At 38.1% G+C, this 18,521-nt stretch overlaps 2 protein-coding genes across 5 annotated transcripts; one reads left to right on the top strand and one right to left on the bottom strand.

The window, feature by feature from the left end:
- Nucleotides 1–2,049: 2,049 nt before the first annotated feature.
- LOC6036967 lies at nt 2,050–16,801 on the top strand. Its single transcript, XM_038266665.1, has 4 exons — nt 2,050–2,590; nt 2,650–2,819; nt 2,928–3,651; nt 15,421–16,801. The coding sequence occupies exons 1-4, from the start codon at nt 2,381–2,383 to the stop codon at nt 15,757–15,759; spliced, it is 1,443 nt and encodes a 480-aa protein (XP_038122593.1). The 5' UTR covers nt 2,050–2,380; the 3' UTR covers nt 15,760–16,801.
- Nucleotides 3,934–9,205, bottom strand: LOC119771173. Of its 4 annotated transcripts, none has more exons than XR_005279063.1 (2): nt 8,742–9,205; nt 3,934–4,599 (listed from the first exon to the last, which is right to left on the bottom strand). XR_005279063.1 is itself a non-coding variant. In XM_038266666.1 (2 exons), the coding sequence occupies exons 1-2, from the start codon at nt 7,574–7,576 to the stop codon at nt 4,291–4,293; spliced, it is 369 nt and encodes a 122-aa protein (XP_038122594.1). In that variant the 5' UTR covers nt 7,577–7,903; the 3' UTR covers nt 4,276–4,290. The 4 variants fall into 4 exon arrangements, 2 of the variants coding, with proteins under 2 accessions (XP_038122594.1, XP_038122595.1); XM_038266666.1 differs by lacking the exon at nt 8,742–9,205 and adding an exon at nt 7,517–7,903 and having other exon boundaries at nt 4,276–4,599; XM_038266667.1 differs by lacking the exon at nt 8,742–9,205 and adding an exon at nt 7,529–7,918 and having other exon boundaries at nt 4,283–4,599.
- Nucleotides 16,802–18,521: the final 1,720 nt, after the last annotated feature.

Here is an 18,521-nt window from a genome sequence, read left to right as displayed (position 1 = left end):
TACAACATATCTTATGGGGTCTAGAATCCCAAAAATCATTGGACCTAATATTAGAACAACACCTACGGGGCTGTTTCATGAAAATTGTTCACTTTCAATAGTTATATTACTTTAAAGTTTTTTAAGCCTTAAGGCAGTAAAAAATATATCTGTTCATTTTTCCGGGAGTTTCAAATCAACAAAATCCCGGGAGCCAGATCTCGGATAGATCCGAACAACTTTTTCATCAAAATATTTGAGATCCGGCCTCTGAAATGTGTACAAATGACACTTAGGTGCTCATAACTTTTGATAGGGTTATCAGATCCTCAATCTTTTGGGCTTGTTGGAAAGGTCTTTTGATTACCTATCCAACGATGGGTCGCATGATAGATCCGGACAACTTTTTCATCAACATATTTGAGATCCGGCCTCTAAAATGTGTACAAATAACACTAAAGTGCTCATTACTTTTGATGGGGTATTCAGATCTTCAATGTTTTGGGCTCATTAGAAAGGTCTTTCATATACCTTTCTAAAAATGTGTGATCAGACGGCTTTTCTGACAAAAACCCCCCTTTTTACAATCTTTCAAACTTTAGCCAGAATCGTTATTTTAGCATAACTTTTAAAATACTTAACAAAACTTCATAATAGTTAATATAAGACTTGTGGGACCCTAAGGCGGATCGAATGAGTCCAGAACGGCCCAAATCGGTTCAGCCAGTCCGGAGATAATCGAGTGCATTTTTTTCGGTGCACGGACTTACAGACATTTGCTCAGAATTTGATTCTGAGTGGATAGGTATACGTGAAGGTAGGTCTACGAGTTCGAATTAGGAAGTTCATTTTTCGAGTGATTTTATAGCCTTTCCTCAGTAAGGTGAGGAAGGCAAAACCACGGAATCGTGTAAAATCATTAAATTACAACATCGTATCATATGAAATTTACCCAAAGAATGTTTCAAAAACTCGCTTCAAATATTTTAAAGTTTTGAGTTGTGATTTCATGAAATAGGGTTAAATCGACGTTAAATCGGTTAAATAGCGCTAGAAATTATGTGTTCAAGGCAAATTCAGTGATTATCTAGCTATTTATAAGTTGATAATACTTGTTCTGGAATATTTCATGATTCATGTTCATGATTCTCTTTTTTATTTCAGCTTTATGGTCACTGAGACAAATTTTTTTTCTGATTTGAAAGAATGAAAGAAAGCATGCAAAATAAGAATATTTACATATTTTCTCAAAGTTGCATAATTTTTTTTCAAGCAGTCAAGCCATTAATAGATCCTCACACTCATTTGGACCATTAGAGTTGCTGTTCTTTTTAATTCTGTTGTATAATATTAATAGTCAGGACCCGGTGCCTGCAATCCCCGTTACAGTTTATATGGAATTCCAATAAGAATGTAACAGAAAAATCAGGCTTCGGGTCCAGACTGTTAATCAGAAACTGGATCAGAATTAGATTCTGAGATATGATTTGAAGAAAAATCAGGTTTCGGTATCATAATCGAAAAAGTTATCTGTCAAACTGTAAAGGCGCCATCGAGACTCCACGAGACACGACATTCCGGGAGCAGCACCATCGTGTCCTGTTCCAGATTCAACCAACCGGTTCCAGGACAACTCAATCAAACTCACACTTCCGCGCTAAACGTTTACTTGGTTCACTTTTAACTCTAGAGTTTGTTTTTTTTTTTGAATAGGTCCTATAAACATAGAAAAGTTAATAGTTTATAGGACCTTTTCAAACAATATCTTTAGAATTATTGTTTTTTTTACTTAAAAACTAAATCATACAAGTTGCACTTTACACATCTCGATATTTAACGGTATTTCTGGAGCAACATTTGAAAGGGGCGGTACGACATTGCTCTTACGGCCTTTCGTCCCATTTAAACGCGTGTAATGAAAGGCCGTAAGAGCAATGTCGTACCGCCCCTTTCAAATGTTGCTCTGGATTTAATCTATGCAAAAATTCACCACTTGGGTTTCTCCCACAAAACATTGTGCGAGGGCTAAACTCAAAACCAAAATTACATCTTTTCCAGTTAGCGTGCGAGAGCTCTGCCAAACTGTCAGAAGCAAAAGAACCCAGAATTTTTTGCATCGTCGGTCCTGTGTAAAAAAGTGATTTTCGCCAAGGGAGAGCAGAAAAACCATAATACTAAATTATTAGTTTTGGTGTTTTTTAGTGTTAAAAGTATCGGATTTAGTGAGTTTCTCTTGTCGAAGGTGCTAACAACAAGTGCAAAACGCGAAGTATGCTTTCCACTGCGATGCGCGATGAAAATCCGTAAATCGCGTTCTGTTTAATGGAGTAGAAGAAAAAAATTGTGCAAAAATAAAAACAACAAAAAAAACTCAAAACTCCAAGAATCGAGTGGGGAAACAATGCCCAACGCGGCGGCGGGCACCGGTTTCCGGTGCCGGGGCGCCCGTGGCGAGCGCAAGCTGGCCATCCACTACGTGTTTGTTTACGTGTTTTGTCTGCAAATCGTCGCTACCACCAACGATCGGATGTCCTCGACGCTGTGGAAGCTGAACGCCGAGCAGGGCAAGATCGTGAGCGTGCCGACGGGGGGTGGTGGCGGTTCCGGAAGGGTCAGTGTTTCTTGCGGTCTGTTGAGGGATTAAAATTAGCGAATTTAACATTTTTTCAGGACGACTTTACGCTGGACGAGCTGACCGAAAGGCTTGGGGAGCCGGACGAGGACGAAGAATCGACGTTCTCGATCATCACGGCGACGGCTGCCAACTACCGGCACAACACGTGGAACCGGGGCGAGGGCACGACCGAGGAGCTGCTGCGGAGGCTCGCGGAAGGAGAAAAGTAAGCAATTTTTGTCTTCTCTTTCTCATTCTGTTTTGAAATTGTGACCATCTGTCGAGCAGATGTTTGACGACAAGGGTCTACTAACTTTGCTCTCTTTTCCCACAGTCCCTCGTCATTCGGCGCGAATTCGTTCAACGCAACCGCTGCGAGTCCCGTTGCACCACAACCGTCACGATCCGGCCCGTCAAAACCGGGCGATCCCTCGCTGGATCTGCTGACCTGCGGCAAACCGGTCAATTTTACCCACTACGACGACCTGGTCGGGGTGGCCCAACGGTACGAGCACAACCCAGCCCCCGAGCCGGAAGTGGCCTACCTCTTCCTCAAGCGCAAAACCGGTCAATCCCTGGAGCACTTCAACATTGACGCGCTCGAGCGGCGGCTGCGGCGCGCCAAGAAGGAACAACCGCACACGATCGCCCTCTGGAACCAGATCGGGAACTTTTGGCGCATCAAGGGCAACGCCGGCCACGCGATCGAGTGCTTTCGGCGGGCCCTCTCGGTGGCGCCCACCAACGCGGATACGCTGCTCAACCTGGCCCGGGTACTGTTCAACCTGCAGTATCTGGACGACGCCATCAGTTTGACCAAGCGTTCGCTGGAGGTGCACCCGCCGGATCGGAGCGCCTGGCGGCAGTACTTTACGCTTGGGGAGATCTTCAAGGCGTACGGCCAGCTTTCGGACGCGATACTACATTTAAAACAAGCGTTGGCGCTACATCCGCACTACGAACCGATCCGGCGGTTGATTGCCGAGGCGGAGAAGATCGAGTTTGCGTCCAACACGACGCGGATGCAGTTCTACACGGGGCTGATCATCGCGGTGCTGGTGAGTATTTTGACAAAGAAAGGGCTCTATTTCTGATGCGGTGTCAATTCAGATAAACGAAAAGTGTTGCGCGTTACGTGATAATGTTGGGAACAACACAACAGAAAGTGCAATAAAAAGCAAATTACGTAAAATGGGATAAACTGCGCAAAGAGGCGGGGCATACGTCTCCATTCTGAGTCTATATTAAACCCGACTCTATCAGTTCAGTAATTTCGTTGGACATCTGTTAGTAAACATCTCATGCAACCTTAAGGCTAAAACGTACGCTGGGTGGGGAGAGATCGGACAGCAAGTCGAGTAAGAAGAATAACGCACGTCTTGTATGTTGCACTGGTGAACAGCGAAAGAGAGCGCGACAACCGTCGCGTTGATGTTTTATTCATTTCTTTGTGAGTGTATTAGTGTTACATTTTTAGTACAGTTGTTTGGCCCAAGGCCCGTATGCAACAACTCCTTCCCCTTTCGGAAGTTGTTTCTATAGTCTAAGATTAAACTAAAAATATTTTACAATTCACTGTTTCCAAAGTAAAAGAATTCACTTCTAATGCTAACAAAATCAATTCATTTTAATTCTGATCAAAATACATTTCTCTATATATCCGAAATCGCAATTTAACGACATAAAAAAAAACAAAATTAAACATATTTAAATTCGAAATCCTGTTTAGGTTTACGCAAACGTTTTGAACGTCTTAAGCACACTTCCGGCAATTGAGCCGCATCGACTTTTCTTTTTCTGGCCCTAGCCAGCTCGGCGTTCGAGTATCCACGGAAATCTCCATCCTCGTCTGCGCTTCCGGACGCTCTCAGCGTCGCTGGTTGCTCCAGGTTCATGTTTGCACCGGATGCCGTCGGAATTAGGATATTTGTCCTCGCTTCCTCACGAGCCCGGTATGGTCGCAGCTGATCTCTATGAGCGAGGATTTCCCCGCTTCCAGCCAACACCTGGAAAACGTTTGGAGAAAATTTCTTAATAAAGCTTGCTTTAATCCATCTATTTGGTATGCTATTATTGTTATTCTTGTACCACACCAAATCCCCAGCTATCAGCTCATCTAATTCGTCCTTTGACGTCTTCCTGATTGCTTTTGGTACATCTACCACTTCATCATTTGGGGTTGGTGGCACAGTTAAATTTGTTTATAATGCTTTTTGGGATTCAGCAAGTCCAAAGCTGTTTTTGGTTTATATAAAAATACTCTATCCGAGGGAAATTCCCCACTACTCGTCACAATGTTATTACGATAATTCATTAAAAATAAGTTAATCTGATCCTCCAAATCAACGCTATCCAAATCCGGATCCAACAAAAACTTTTTCAAAACATCCTTAGTTGTTCTCACTAGCCTTTCGGCTTGTCCATTGCTTTGTGGATTATAAGGTGGACTTTTCATCACCTTTATTCCTTGCCTCTCAAGGAAAGAAGTGAAAGAATAAGAGTTGAAAGGAGGACCCCCGTCCGATACCAGAACATCCGGTAATCCAAATCTCGCAAAATACGATACCAATTTCTTCACAACTTTTGCACAATCCGTGCCCCTCTTCATCCATTCTACTTCCAACCACTTCGAAAAAGAATCAACAATCAACAAAAAAGTATGATTGGAAAAGTAGAAGAAATCAATGTGAATCCTACTAAAAGGCCTAGTCGTAGGTGTCCATTGAGACTCAATCTTAGTTTTTAGTACGACAGCCATACTTGCACAGACGTCGCACGTAGAAACATATTTTTCAATGTCTTTGTTAATCCCAAACCAATAAACCTGCTTCCTTGCCAGTTGTTTCATCTTAACCATCCCTGCGTGGTTGGCATGCAAAAGCTTCAAAATCCCGCTTTGCATTTTACGTGGTATAACCACCCTGTCTTGGTACAATAAGCACCCATCGACTTCTTCCAAATCACTTTGATTTGCGTAAACGTCCAGTAAGCGTTTGTCAATCTATTGCGGCCATCCAACACGCAGATAGTTCATAATTTGCTGTAAATAAACGTCGTCAACTGTTGCCTTAGCAATCGAAACAGAATCTAAAGGGAACTCCCTACTAAAGTTGCTCCGTACAATATCTTGATCCAATTCAGCAGGAACCGACTGCTCCAATGGAAATCTCGAACAAAAATCCGCATTTCCCATTTTCGCAGAAGGCCTATACCGAAGTTCAAATTTATAAATGGAAAGTTCCAAAATGTTCCAACGGTCTCGTTACAAAAATTGAATTTTTACCTTCTTTGCCGAAAATAACTAGCAATGGTTTATGATCAGTGTAAGCAATGAATTCTTGTCCGAATAAATATTTATGAAATTTCTTAATTGTACAAACCAAAGCCAATGCCTCCAAGTGAAGAATAGGATATTTCTTCTGCGCGTCATCTAAAGTAAAAGAAGTAAAACTAATCGGTTTTTCAACACCATCAATAACATGAGCAATCACTCCTCCAAGGCCATAGCCCGATGCGTCAGAAACCACAATAATGTCTTTCTTTGGATCATAAAACTCCAAAATATTTGCTTCAACCAAAGCCTGTCATGAAAAGCTTTATCACAATTATGATCCCAATTAAACTTCACATTCTTTCTTAACAAATTGTACAAATAAAACAGCTTTGAAGACATGTTAGGTATAAAACGATTGTAATAATTAATCAAACCTAAGTAAGATTTCAGTTCATTCTCATTTTTAGGAACTTTTGCCTTTTGAATTGTCGAAATTTTGTCCGGACTGGGCATGAGACCTTTCTCACTGATAATGTGCCCTAAATATTTCAAATCAGAAACAAAAAACTTGCACTTTTCCCAGTTGACTTTAATATTAGCCATTGCCAAACGATTCAATACAATTATCAACTTGTTATGACAGTTATGCAGGGTTTCTCCCGCAATCAAAACATCATCAAGATAGCAATAAACATTTTCAATTCCTCCCAAGACTTGATCCATCATTTGTTGAAATATCGATGCACTTGGGGAAGCACCTTGTGGAAGGCGATTGTATGTATATAAACCTTTAATTGTATTTATCACCATGAATTTCCTGGACCTTTCCGACAATGCCAACTGCGTGTAAGCTCCCTCCAAATCAAGAGCACAGAAAACCTTACAATTTGCCAGTTTAGCAAATAAGTCACTCGCAATTGGCAAAGGGTAAGTATTTGGAACTAAGACCTTGTTAATTGAAACTTTGCAGTCAATAACCAGTCTTATCTTATTATCCTTCTTCATTACGATTATTACTGGTGAAGCCCATTCACTAGATTTCACTGGAGTAATAACGTTTTCTTTTTCAAATCTGTCCAAGTATTCCAAAACTTGCTCCCTTAAACGGTAAGGCACATCATATGCTTTCTTAAAAATCGGGACATTATTTTTTAAAACCAATTCGGCTTCAAAACCTTTGATAGGTGTAGAAAAATCCTTGACAAAAACCTCTGGAAAATCTCTCTTAATTTGCTCAATCAACTTGTCACCATTTGGCGCTGTTACTCTGTTTACCTGCTCATTAATTGCTGTATTGTTAGAGAAGAACTGTCTCCACTGTGGAAAGAAAACATCCATCCAGTTTCGACCAAACAAAGGAATAAATTTGAAGTCCGTATCTAAAACAATAATTTTCAAATTGCGTTTCAAACCATTAAGTTGCACTAAAACATCAGTTTCTCCCCAGATCTTTAACTTGTTCCCATTCACAACTAAAAGTTGCTTGTTACTCTTCAGCAAACGCTTATTAAAAAGATTGTCAAATTGTAATTTTCCCATCACAGTCACAGTTGAACCACAGTCCACTTCCATTTCAACAAAAATATTATCCAACAAAACGTTGATCAAACAAGGCTCACTAATCTTATTCAAGGACGCAACACACATACACTGTAAATCACCTGCATTCCACTCCTCACAGTCAGTATCAGATGTGTCGAGATCAACATTCCCACCAGTGCTCAGCCGCCCCATCATGCTAGACAGCTGTCTCTCCGCACCAGTCTCAGCAGACGATCCACCTGAAGGTCCAGCTGACGGTCTACCTGAAGGTCCCGCTCTGTCCTCAGTAACAAAGTTTACCGCTTCCCTTCTCTGGTTCCTCAGCCTGAAGCACTTCCGCTTGATGTGACCCAACTGACCACAGTGATCACACGTCATGCGGGAATAGTCCGTCCTGTATCTGAAGTTATTGTTTCCCCCATTGTAACCATTGTTATTGTTGTTGTAATTTGCATTTCGATTAAAATTTCTGTTGCTGTGTTGAAATCGAACAGTACGCTGAGAATTGTGAGCTCGTGGTGAAATGTGTGCACGTTGCTGATTGTTAAAATGTTCCTGTCTATTGTAGTTATTTGTTCTATTGTAATTATTTCGATATTGCGAGTTCTGCCTATAATTGTATGGGTTAAAGCCAAGTCGCTCCCGAACTGGCCTTCTAATTTGATTGATGTTCCCTGGTGGTGTGTGTGTTCGTGCGTTGATTGCGTGTACATTTGATTTAGCAATATTCCATGTTGTAATATATTTGTCCATTTTAGCAATCGTCAATTTCTCCTCTTTCAAAAGTTGCTCTTTTAAGTCATCGTCAGTTAAACCCACTAAAACCCGATCTAAAATTGCATTATCGCGAAACTCCCCAAAATTGCAAAACTCGGCCTGGAGTTTGACCGCCTGGACAAACTCTTCAGCGGTTTCGTCAGGATGCTGAATCCTCTTGCTGAAACGGAACCGCTGAACCAGGTCCGGTTCAGTCTTAACCAGTTTTTGTTTGAGTTTTTCAACTAATTCTGTATAGGTTGCTTTATCGAGATCAGATTTTTTGTAAATAGTTTTCAGTTCAGAGTATAAGTATGAACCACATAAATTCATAAAGTGAGTTTTCATCAAGTCGTCGGTATACTTGTTGGCTTTAAAATTGTACTCTAATCTTTCAGCCCAGTCACCGAAGGACGAACCCTTCCGGTACTGCTCAATTGTGGAAGCAATGCTCATCTTGTTCTATTTAGAACCACTTTTTTAAACAAAAGATCAAAAATAAAAGAAAAGAAAACACCAAAAATGGCCAAATTAGGCTCTAATAGTTTTCCAAAAAAAATCTGCTTAAAAACTCACCACCAAGGTTACCAAACCTTTGCTCCTGGGCTGAAGCACCGTCGTTCTGACAGCAGAAAAAGCCGACGCACTTCACCAGAATTCCGGCTCTCCTATACCAGAACTCCGACCTTGTTGAAAAGCACCGAGGATTTCACCCGGAAGTTCAGCAGACAGAACGTGAACGTCCTACGCCGTCAATAAGCACCTTCACAAACCTTCGGCAAATTCACCGCACTGAATAAATAAAAAGAAGAACACTCTTAAAATGGGATGAAAATTTTCTATCCTCCTTTGTTCTACCCAGAACAAAAAGAGCTCACACACACGCACACTCAATTTTCTAAAATGTTAAAATGTTAGGACAACCAAAATCACGAACTTGTTCCAACTGTGATACGATCAGTGGAACATGATTTTAAAATAAAGAAAAAAAAGCAAAAGGAACTTATTTGGCCCCAATCGCCCCTACCTTAAGAAACAGCTCAAACAAAAGAAACGTACCGCGTGGCAGTCTTTGTCCTATCCACGCCGACGCCAACCAACGCCGACAGATTTAGCCAAAATTGCCGACCTCCGCTTCTGCTACTTGCCGCTAACGATTCTCCTCCCAGATTCCAACAGCCACAGCCTACTGCGTCCACTCCGGAACCGTGATCAGCCGGATTTCTCGTACGGAATTCGCTCCACCGACGCTCTCCAAAGAAGCTTCAAAATGGCCGCCTGCTTGGTAGACTCGAGCCGATCACCTCTGAAGCACACTGCCGCGAAATTCACCCCGTACTCTCACAAAAGAACTTCTTTACCTCGGCAAAGCCGTAGATGATTTGGAGTTATAAAAACGCAAAACGCGTACCGCGAAACGCGATGAAAAATTACCAAAATCACTACTTTTTCACCGGAGAGAAAAAAAATCCTTGATCCCCGTCGCCACTAAAACGTACGCTGGGTGGGGAGAGATCGGACAGCAAGTCGAGTAAGAAGAATAACGCACGTCTTGTATGTTGCACTGGTGAACAGCGAAAGAGAGCGCGACAACCGTCGCGTTGATGTTTTATTCATTTCTTTGTGAGTGTATTAGTGTTACATTTTTAGTACAGTTGTTTGGCCCAAGGCCCGTATGCAACAAAGGCCAATCGAGCTATTGTCTTTTGCTAAATTGGTATCTGCGTTTGGGAGTTCTTGTGGGTCTATTGGTACTTTTGATTTGAGATTTCTTTTTTCTAACAGATTAAGCCAGGGGTGCTCAAAGTTTTTGGAGGCCGGGCCAAATATGAGACTCAAATGAGCTTGCGGGTCAAATTTACAAAAAAAGGGTTTAAAAAAAATACGTTATTTTAATATAAAAGATTTATTTTTTGTTATTAAAAAAAATCAATTTCAAATTATAGAAACTACAAAATAACGGTTTTCTATCGTTATTGTTAATTAATAAAATTTGATATTTGGTATTTGAAAAAAAAAAAATAGCTGAATGTACTCGTGCTTTAAAAAAAATGTTTTGTTTTTATAATTCGAAAATGGTGACATTACATGTTGAACAATTCATCTAAAGGCGTAATTTTATCTATAAGTTGAGCGTGGCTGAAAAATCGTCGAGAGCCAGATTTTCAACATTTCAATGAAAAAAAAATGTTAGAAAATATTTTAAGCTTCCGTATAGTTAAACTGCAATCACTAATTTCAAAAAAAAAATCGATAAAAAATTTTATTTATTTCAACGATAATTAACTAACATTCAAATTATGTTCAATAAACCCAAACATGCTCAAATGATTCTAAATGCAAAGGAATGCATATTCAATTAATTTCTGCTGATTGCACTTAATTTTATTTGGGGAAGTGTTGAAGTTTTTTGAAAATATAGTTTTGCTCCTTGTCAATTTTTTAAAATGATGGAGGGGTGGGTTGATCGACGAAAGATTTGTAAATTATTTGCAACAAACTTGATCCTCCGATTTCCACAATTTGTCTGCCTGAATCAGTTGGTAATCAATCAGATTTGTTATCTAAATGTAATGAGTACGAATCCCGAAGGAAGTGCAATGTTAGTTTGAGAGTCAGTTCATAAAAGGGTCATTATACAAAATTCTACCTAAGTTGACTTGAACGTTTTTTTTTTAATATTTCTAAAAATGTTTGATAAAAGTATTGACGATATTTACTAGTTTCACTCTCATTGAAGCGTGATATTGTTCCAATTATAAAATATTTTGAACAAATTATTTGTGTAACAATCAAAATATTGATAAATCATAAGTTCAACGGGCCATTTAACATGATCATTTGTAACGACAGACTAGCTGGTACTTTGTAGAAAATAGAGTTTTTGGGGAAAATGGTTCTAATTATGAGCAACAGGAGCTAATTTGCACGGCTAGCTACTTCTCAGGGCAATTCTTGGGGAACGAACGATAATTTGGCACTTACCCGATCATTATCAACCTCACAATCGTCTTCTCTCTCGTGTGCAGCAAATATAAAAGGCAAAATTAACGATCGCACACGCACGGTTTATTCAACGCACTTTACTTTACTTTTAAGCAGAAACCTGATTTTTCGAAAGTGATTTTTCGACGGTTTTGCACTTAAAACTAAAACTAATTTAAATTAAAGATTCAAAAAAGAGAATTTAACACGTTTGGGATGGGTTTTAGGGGTTTATTTTAGCTGGAACAAAACGGAGCGCGAACAATCCCACGATGGCATGCACGTTGGGGCCGTCCCGCGGTTGGGGCCCTTCTGCAGGTCGCGATACACGACCGGATAGCTGAAGGCCGGGATGAGGGTATTGTAGAGAGCAAGCAAGTCAAGGGGAACAGACATACCTCGATCAGCGACTCGTCCGTCGCAAGATGGCGGATAACGGCGGCGTCCACGCCTGCCGGGCCTGGGTTTTCGTCGACGACCGTGGCTATGGTCGGCGGGGCATTCTCACTAGTGAGAACAAGGGTTTCCAGGATTGTGGGACCATATGTTGATGGATGGTCTTGACGGCCTCGAACGGTGACACTAGATTTTCGGTATCACTCGCGCACTTTAGTTCTTCGGGGTGGATCCAAATGATCCAATTATTTGGTGTGGGAAAGCCGCTTAAACTTGTTTTAAATCAGGCATACGCGACAGGATCGTCCCTCTAACTCTCACCAGATGATCATCCGGGTCGAAACGCGCGCTTTACGTGTACTCGGACACTCCCCGCTGACCTTCCCAACACACTATCCACTCGGGTGGATTTCGTGACTACCGTTCAACTTAACGCCTGATTTTAACTTTTTGTTAATTCAACTCGCACACGCGGCTAATTAACTCGTTCGAGGAACCACAATCTGGATCGTACTAGTGTCGGCTATTAGATAGCAAAAGAGGACGAGTCTAGGGCTTCGGGGCCCTTTTATATCCTCCGCTCTCCGAGGTAGTCTGTCCCAGCGGGTCCACTTCTCTCTCCCATAGATTCTGCTGGTCATCTTATGCGTTGCGAAGTCCAAACGCAAAGTTTGAATTTCCCAATCTCGCCATACTGGAACGCCGCAACAACCTAACTCCCTACACCTAGTGGTTGTGCATGAGAGCAGCGCGTCTTTGTTAGTAATCCTAACCATTAGCTAAGAGGCCTTAATTCTAATGTTAGTTTAATACATGATTTTCTAGTCGAATCATGATTTACCAACCAATTAGTGATTATTGGTAATAATGAACTGCCCTTTTAAATCTAAGATCTGTTGCTCAACTCACTCTCATGCATTGAAATGAACCTTTATCATAGTGAAGTGGGCTGCGATTTCGGTACGCAAGCAAATCAAATTTTATAGCGAAAAGAGATGTAATGTACTTAGTCTATAAAAAAAAAACAAAATATTTCATATTTGGGCAGATAATGATCGAATTGGAACCCATCGGTTACACATTCAAAATGGGTCCGCGGGCCACAAAATATCACCTTGCGGGCCACGTTTGGCCCGCGGGCCATACTTTGGTCACCCCTGGATTAAGCGTTCATTATCCAATTAAATCTCACTTGTATTTGAGTCATATTCGACAAAAAAAAAAAAGAATTTATTTCAAGACCTTTTGGCAATGTTCTTTGTCATAGTGGTCATGTGTAACATAAACCCCTGCACTTTTTTTTCTATTTTCGAAATTCATGTTTATTTTTTAAATTGGCAATACTGCCAAATGCAGTTTGACCAACTTTCGCCATAGCCCAAAAGATGGTTTTTTTTGCCTTCATAAAAAAAAATCAAATTTGTTGTATGAAAATAAAAAAATGTGATTTTTTTAAAGAGTGTATTTATTTGTTACACCTAAGTAAGGCACCTAAGTAAGGTTGTTGCAAATATTTCAAAGTTAATGTCGAAAACAAAAAATCTATTCTCCAAAATCCGATTAATGTTTTAATTTTTGAAATTTTTAGATACGTTTTACGCAACTTTTGGGCCATACAGAAGAATAGAGAAAGAATTTGTCACCGAGATTTTTTTAGAAAAAAAAAATTCAAGCCAAATTTATTTTTTGGCTTTGGTTTTTATTGCTAAATAAAACTTGCAATCGAAAAGAACATTACTGATTTTTTTTATATAGGGCACTGTTTTCAAGATATAGCCACTTAAAGTTTAATGTTAACTAAAAAATCCCGTGTTTCGAATTTTTTAAAGTAGTATGGAATGGATGGAATAATTGCAAAAAAATCTTGTTTGCCCGCGAAAGAGAGAGGAGGCGAAAAACGCAAAAGAAAATCGCTCCCGACCTTTTCGAAGAAAATAAATCAGTTGATGATTTTTGTGAATCTTATTGTTAGATGAAAAGTGACAGGTCTTTTTTCGACGTGTTACGTTTCACACCTACAAGTGTAATAGTGAAATTGATGTTCCGCCGAATAATCCAGATGATAATTTTTTGAGTTTCTTTTAAACCGATCTTTCGTGCGCGAGAGAGGAGAACCAAGTTTTCTTCCGATTTTTTTCTCTTGATGAGCGTCGAGAGATTTTTTTAATGAAGATTCTTCCATCACAACTTTGCCGAACACAAATCTGTGACCTAAGAATCTGTATGAAAGTATATTTTTTATCAAGTTTGCTTTTAAAATTGATTTATCATATGGTCAGAAAATATTGAAATGCTTTTTAAATGCAACAGCCAACAAAATAAGAATACTTACTTTACCTCTAATTCTACATTTTTTTTGAAGAGGCAAATTCTATAAACATATTTGTAATGCCCAAGGATTTTTATTTTTATTTATGGTGTAAAAAGTAAAAAAAGTTCTTTTTGAAAATCGATTCAGACACAGAGTAAACACTTAACGCTGTTTATAATTGTTTAAATTAACCTCTATTTTCAACTTTGGTTTTCAATATGTTTAATGTGGTTAAAAATTGACTTTAACCAGTTTCGCCTTCCTCACTTTGGCTAGTCGAGAAATTTACCCACCTTAATTTATACTAAGATTCAGAATCCAATTCTGAGCAAACTTATGTCTGTGTGGGGATGTTGATCAAAAATATGTATTTGATTTTCTCGGCTTTGGCTGAACGAATTATATCCGGCTGTGGTCTACTCGGTCCAGTTTCGGTTCCTACAGCTTGGCATTGAAAATCGTACAGTTTCGTTTAGTTGTTTAAAGTTATGATAGAAAAAACTATTTAGATGACAACAAAAAATGATGATTTTCAACATAACCTCAAATGGCCGGGTCTGATCGCAACAAAAGAGCCGTGTAGAGGGTTGCCATTTTCTTCAGAGGTGATGTCTGTATGATATTGAAAAAAAATTCAGCATTTTTTTGAAAGCGGAACTTTGTTATTTCAGACGATAAAAAGAATAATTCTAGGTTTATTTCACGTTCCAGAAATCATAATTAAAGAAATAATAAACACTTCCAATTGATTTTTGACTTGTGCCATAAATGAGATTTTTTAAAAATGTGCCTGACAATGAACCCAGTCTGTTGCCCCTTTGAACCGGCCGCGCAAATATGGTAGTTTGCGGAAAGCTAATAACTTTTTAGCAAAAAATCCAAAAAAATATGGTATCTTCGGGAAAGTTTTCTAATTTTAATGAATATCTTAGTTCCGAGAATTGGTAAAAATTGCACCTTCTATAGTGAAAAAACGTCTGCCTGTGTGGATCAATCGGACCGCGCACTGGACTCACAATCCAGAGGTCGCCGGTTCGAATCCCGAGGCGGACGCAAAAATGCTAAGTGTAAATATAGGTATTCGGTGCCCTCTCCCCGTGCCCATACCTTCACACTTAGCAGACCCGGGAGGCGGAGTCTTGTCGCGAAAAGAACGATACACGCCTGTGGATCCGTTGACGAAACCGCAAGGTTTAAGAGGGCCACATTATAAGGTGTTACGTCGATTCCGTTTTTTTTTTATAGTGAAAAAACTGGAACAGTTACTTTGCTTCATACATTTTGACTATTTTTCCATACAAACTTCAAGGGCTTAGAGGGAGGGGTTCCCGTGGTCAGAATGAGCTTAAATTTGGAATTTAGCCCTAAGGAAGCCTGGATTTGGATCACCCTAATGTTTGTTTTGCGCAGTAATTTTTTTTGTAGGGACAGTCGAACTAAAAAAAAGGTAATTTTTACAGAGTAACTGAAAAGTCTTGGCTCCCTACGTGCCTTCCAAGCTACGATGCTAAGGGATGGATTATTTTGATTTATTTTTAAGGTTATTTTTTGCAATTTTTGCAGTCCCTGTTCGTCATGCTGATGGTGACGGTCATGCTGCGAACGCGCGCCTCGGGCCACAGCCACTGCGGCGGGGGCAGTTCGGCCGCCATCAGCATCACCAACATCAGCAACGCCGGTGGATATCCGGACGGTGGCCTCGGTGGCGGCGGCGGAGACGACGGAAGTGACACCAACAACAACAACAATAACAACAACAACAACAACGGGCTGGGGCCCATCATCAACAGCTTCTCGCTGGCCAACTTCCGGCCGGCGAAGCACTTTAACCGGGCCCAGGCGATGCGCTCGCTGCGGAGTGTCGCCTTCCGGTCGTTCCGCCCGTTCCGGTACCGGAAGTAGGGCGTGTGTGGCTTTCGAGAGAAGGCGCTTATTTGAAGATTCACACAACACTTGCTAATAGAGAGGACAAAAAAGAAGCACTAGAAAGAACAAAATAATTGCAACAGCAGCAAACAACTAACTATTTATTATTTACTATCGTACCGAACAAAATAATAATCCTTATCAAGCTGAAAAACACACACACAAAAGAAGGAGTGAGTAAAAGAAAGGAAAAGGCGCGTGCAGTTGTTCTACTTTTACACAATAATTTGATTTTCAAATCAACAAGTCACACTCAGAATACTCTTTTTTTTAATTATTATTTTTATAATTTTGTAGTAGGATTTTAAAACCCTTAACGATTAGACTGCGTTCGAGCGCAAAGTTCCTTCCGAAAAAAAAATAAATATCACCAACAGAAAGAAGAGGCACAAAAAGTACTTTAGAATCAACAGTTTTTATTTTAAATTTAAATTTATTCGCAAAACCCTAACCTCGAAAAAGAAAACAAATGTCGTAGGTTGTGTGAAAATCATCGTGTAGACACCCCGAAACCCGAATTTGGAAATTAAAAAAAAATAACTTCTGCTCCTGTTGTTAATCGAATGTGATATATATTTTCATTTTAATTTAATCCAAAAAAAAGAAAAATCCGCGATGCGATTGGTTGTTTTTAAAAGCGATTTGTTTTAAAATCTCATCCTCGGTGTACTTTAAAAAAAAACCAAGCTATTTTAATTTTAGAGTGTAGTAGAGTAACGCGCAAAATTTCGAGGTTATGTCGTATATTTAAAGAAGCGTAAAAAGAATAAACTATTCAAAGGAAGCACGAAATGTGTGTGACAAGCGTAAAGCAGCAAGCAGCAGCAACTAAAGCAGTACGTTTCGTTTTAAGCTTAAGTAAAGAAATAAATTAAAACAAAAACACAAAATACGCAACCGCAACAGTGTGTGTGTAGTTACTTAACCAATTGAGCGCGCGCAATTGATGCAGCAAAAAAATGAGAAATAAAAAAAATCAGAAATGAATTTACTGAAATATAATTGAAGTTTTATCGGACGATGTGTGGGCCTTGTTATTTAGTCGCTCATCTGACACCAAAGTAATCCGAAAGCATAGTCTTAATATGGGACTCACAATCCAAAGGTCATCAGTTCGAATCCCGGGGTGGATGGGGGCACGGGTGTAAAATAAAATCAGAAAATTTCACGAATCTCAAAAAAAAAACAATTTGTACACTTCTAGATTAATTAAATCCGTTGCAAAAATTTATTGAGGTTTATCTTGCCCGTCGCCCCTTTATAATTTATCCAAAAAATCAAACGGCAAACAATATTTCTAAAAAAATTAAACTTAAAAAAATACAAAATCTGGAAAAAAATTAAAATTAAAAAAAATCATAAATTTGGACAGTGAAAAATTCAAAATTTGAAAAAAAAACAAGATTAAAAAATTAAACACAAAAGAATTCAAATCAAGAGTTCAATTTTATGTTAATTCAAAAACATAAAAAAATCAATTGTTAAATAAATTTTAAAATACAAAATATAAAAAAAAATGAATTCCAAAATTCTATTTCAAAAATTCCAAAATTCAGACATTCAAAAATAAGAAAACAATGAAAATTTAAGCAAAACATTGTAAATGGGTCAATGCGAGTTTGTAAACAAAGAGTATGTTCTGCTCACACCAGTAAATGTTTCCATTAGAAGAGAGTAGGGTACACTCTTTGACAAACTGACTTTGGTCCAATTAGTCATACATACATAGTCTTGCTTGAATTTTAGTATCCTATAAATTTCAGTAATTTAGAAATAAAAAAAAGACAATAATTCAAAATTAAAATTCAAAAAAAAACTAAAAAATCGAAATTCAGAAATTTTTAATTTAAAAGATTTACAAACAAAATTATTACAAGTTAAAATTTCTATTAAAATTTTAAAACAAAACAGAATCATAAAATTTGAAATTATTGAATTAATTGTGATTTTCTATTTTCTTATGTCTAAATTCAGTCAGATTTTGAGTTAGTTGTATAATATTTTTATTTTTTCGATTTTTTGAAATTTTAAACATTGAATATTTAAATTCAAGAATTAAAATCGAAAAACTTAATAGAATCTGTTAAATTTTAAATTGTTATTTTTTCTAATTTCAGAATTTTAATTTTTTTAATATTTGTATTTTTTATTCACTATATTTTTTGTATTTCATCTATTTTTTTTATTTTTATGTCTGATATTTTTTTAATCTTTAAATTTTTGAATTTAAAACTTCCAGCAAAACAATGTAATTGGGCCAATGTCAGTTTGTAACTAAAGAGTTTATCCTACTCACTCTTAAATGTAAACATCCACTAACACTAACGTTAGCAGGAACAACTCATTGTCTATAAATTTGACATTGTGCTTCAGATTTTTTTATGTAGTATTTTTCGGATCATTTAAAGATTTTTTAATCATTTAAAGATTTTTTTCAATTCTAAAATGTTAGAACGTATGAATTTTTGATATTTTTTTTGGACCCAGTTTTTAATTTCCATATTTTTTTTAATTAAATTAATTTTTTTATGTAAAAATTTTACAATCTTTAAATTTTTAAATTTTTGAATCTAATATTTAATTTTTTTTCCGTAAATTTAAAAATACTGAAGATAAAATTCAGTCATTCATATCCCAAAATTTGAAAATTAAGATATTAAAAATGAAAAATTTAAAAATAAACAAAACGACAAACAAACATTTTTGGAATTAAACTTGTTTTTAAACTAAAAAGAATT

The sequence above is a fragment of the Culex quinquefasciatus genome, chromosome 1 (genome assembly GCF_015732765.1).
Source record: "Culex quinquefasciatus strain JHB chromosome 1, VPISU_Cqui_1.0_pri_paternal, whole genome shotgun sequence".
In the NCBI taxonomy this organism is placed as follows: Eukaryota; Metazoa; Arthropoda; class Insecta; order Diptera; family Culicidae; genus Culex; species Culex quinquefasciatus.
The sequence above is the reverse complement of the archived record's forward strand: the minus strand, read 5'-3'. Positions and strand labels throughout refer to the sequence as shown.

Bases quoted from the DNA above. Each gene is read 5' to 3' on its own strand.
- LOC6036967 (XM_038266665.1), top strand. From the start codon at position 2,381: ATGCCCAACGCGGCGGCGGGCACCGGTTTCCGGTGCCGGGGCGCCCGT. The intron at 2,591-2,649 runs GTCAGTGTTTCT...ACATTTTTTCAG, and splicing joins GTGGTGGCGGTTCCGGAAGG to GACGACTTTACGCTGGACGA. The intron at 2,820-2,927 runs GTAAGCAATTTT...CTTTTCCCACAG, and splicing joins AGGCTCGCGGAAGGAGAAAA to TCCCTCGTCATTCGGCGCGA.
- LOC119771173 (XM_038266666.1), bottom strand. From the start codon at position 7,576: ATGTTGATCTCGACACATCTGATACTGACTGTGAGGAGTGGAATGCAG. The intron at 4,600-7,516 runs GTATGTGTGTTG...AACGTTTTCCAG, and splicing joins GAATGCAGGTGATTTACAGT to GTGTTGGCTGGAAGCGGGGA.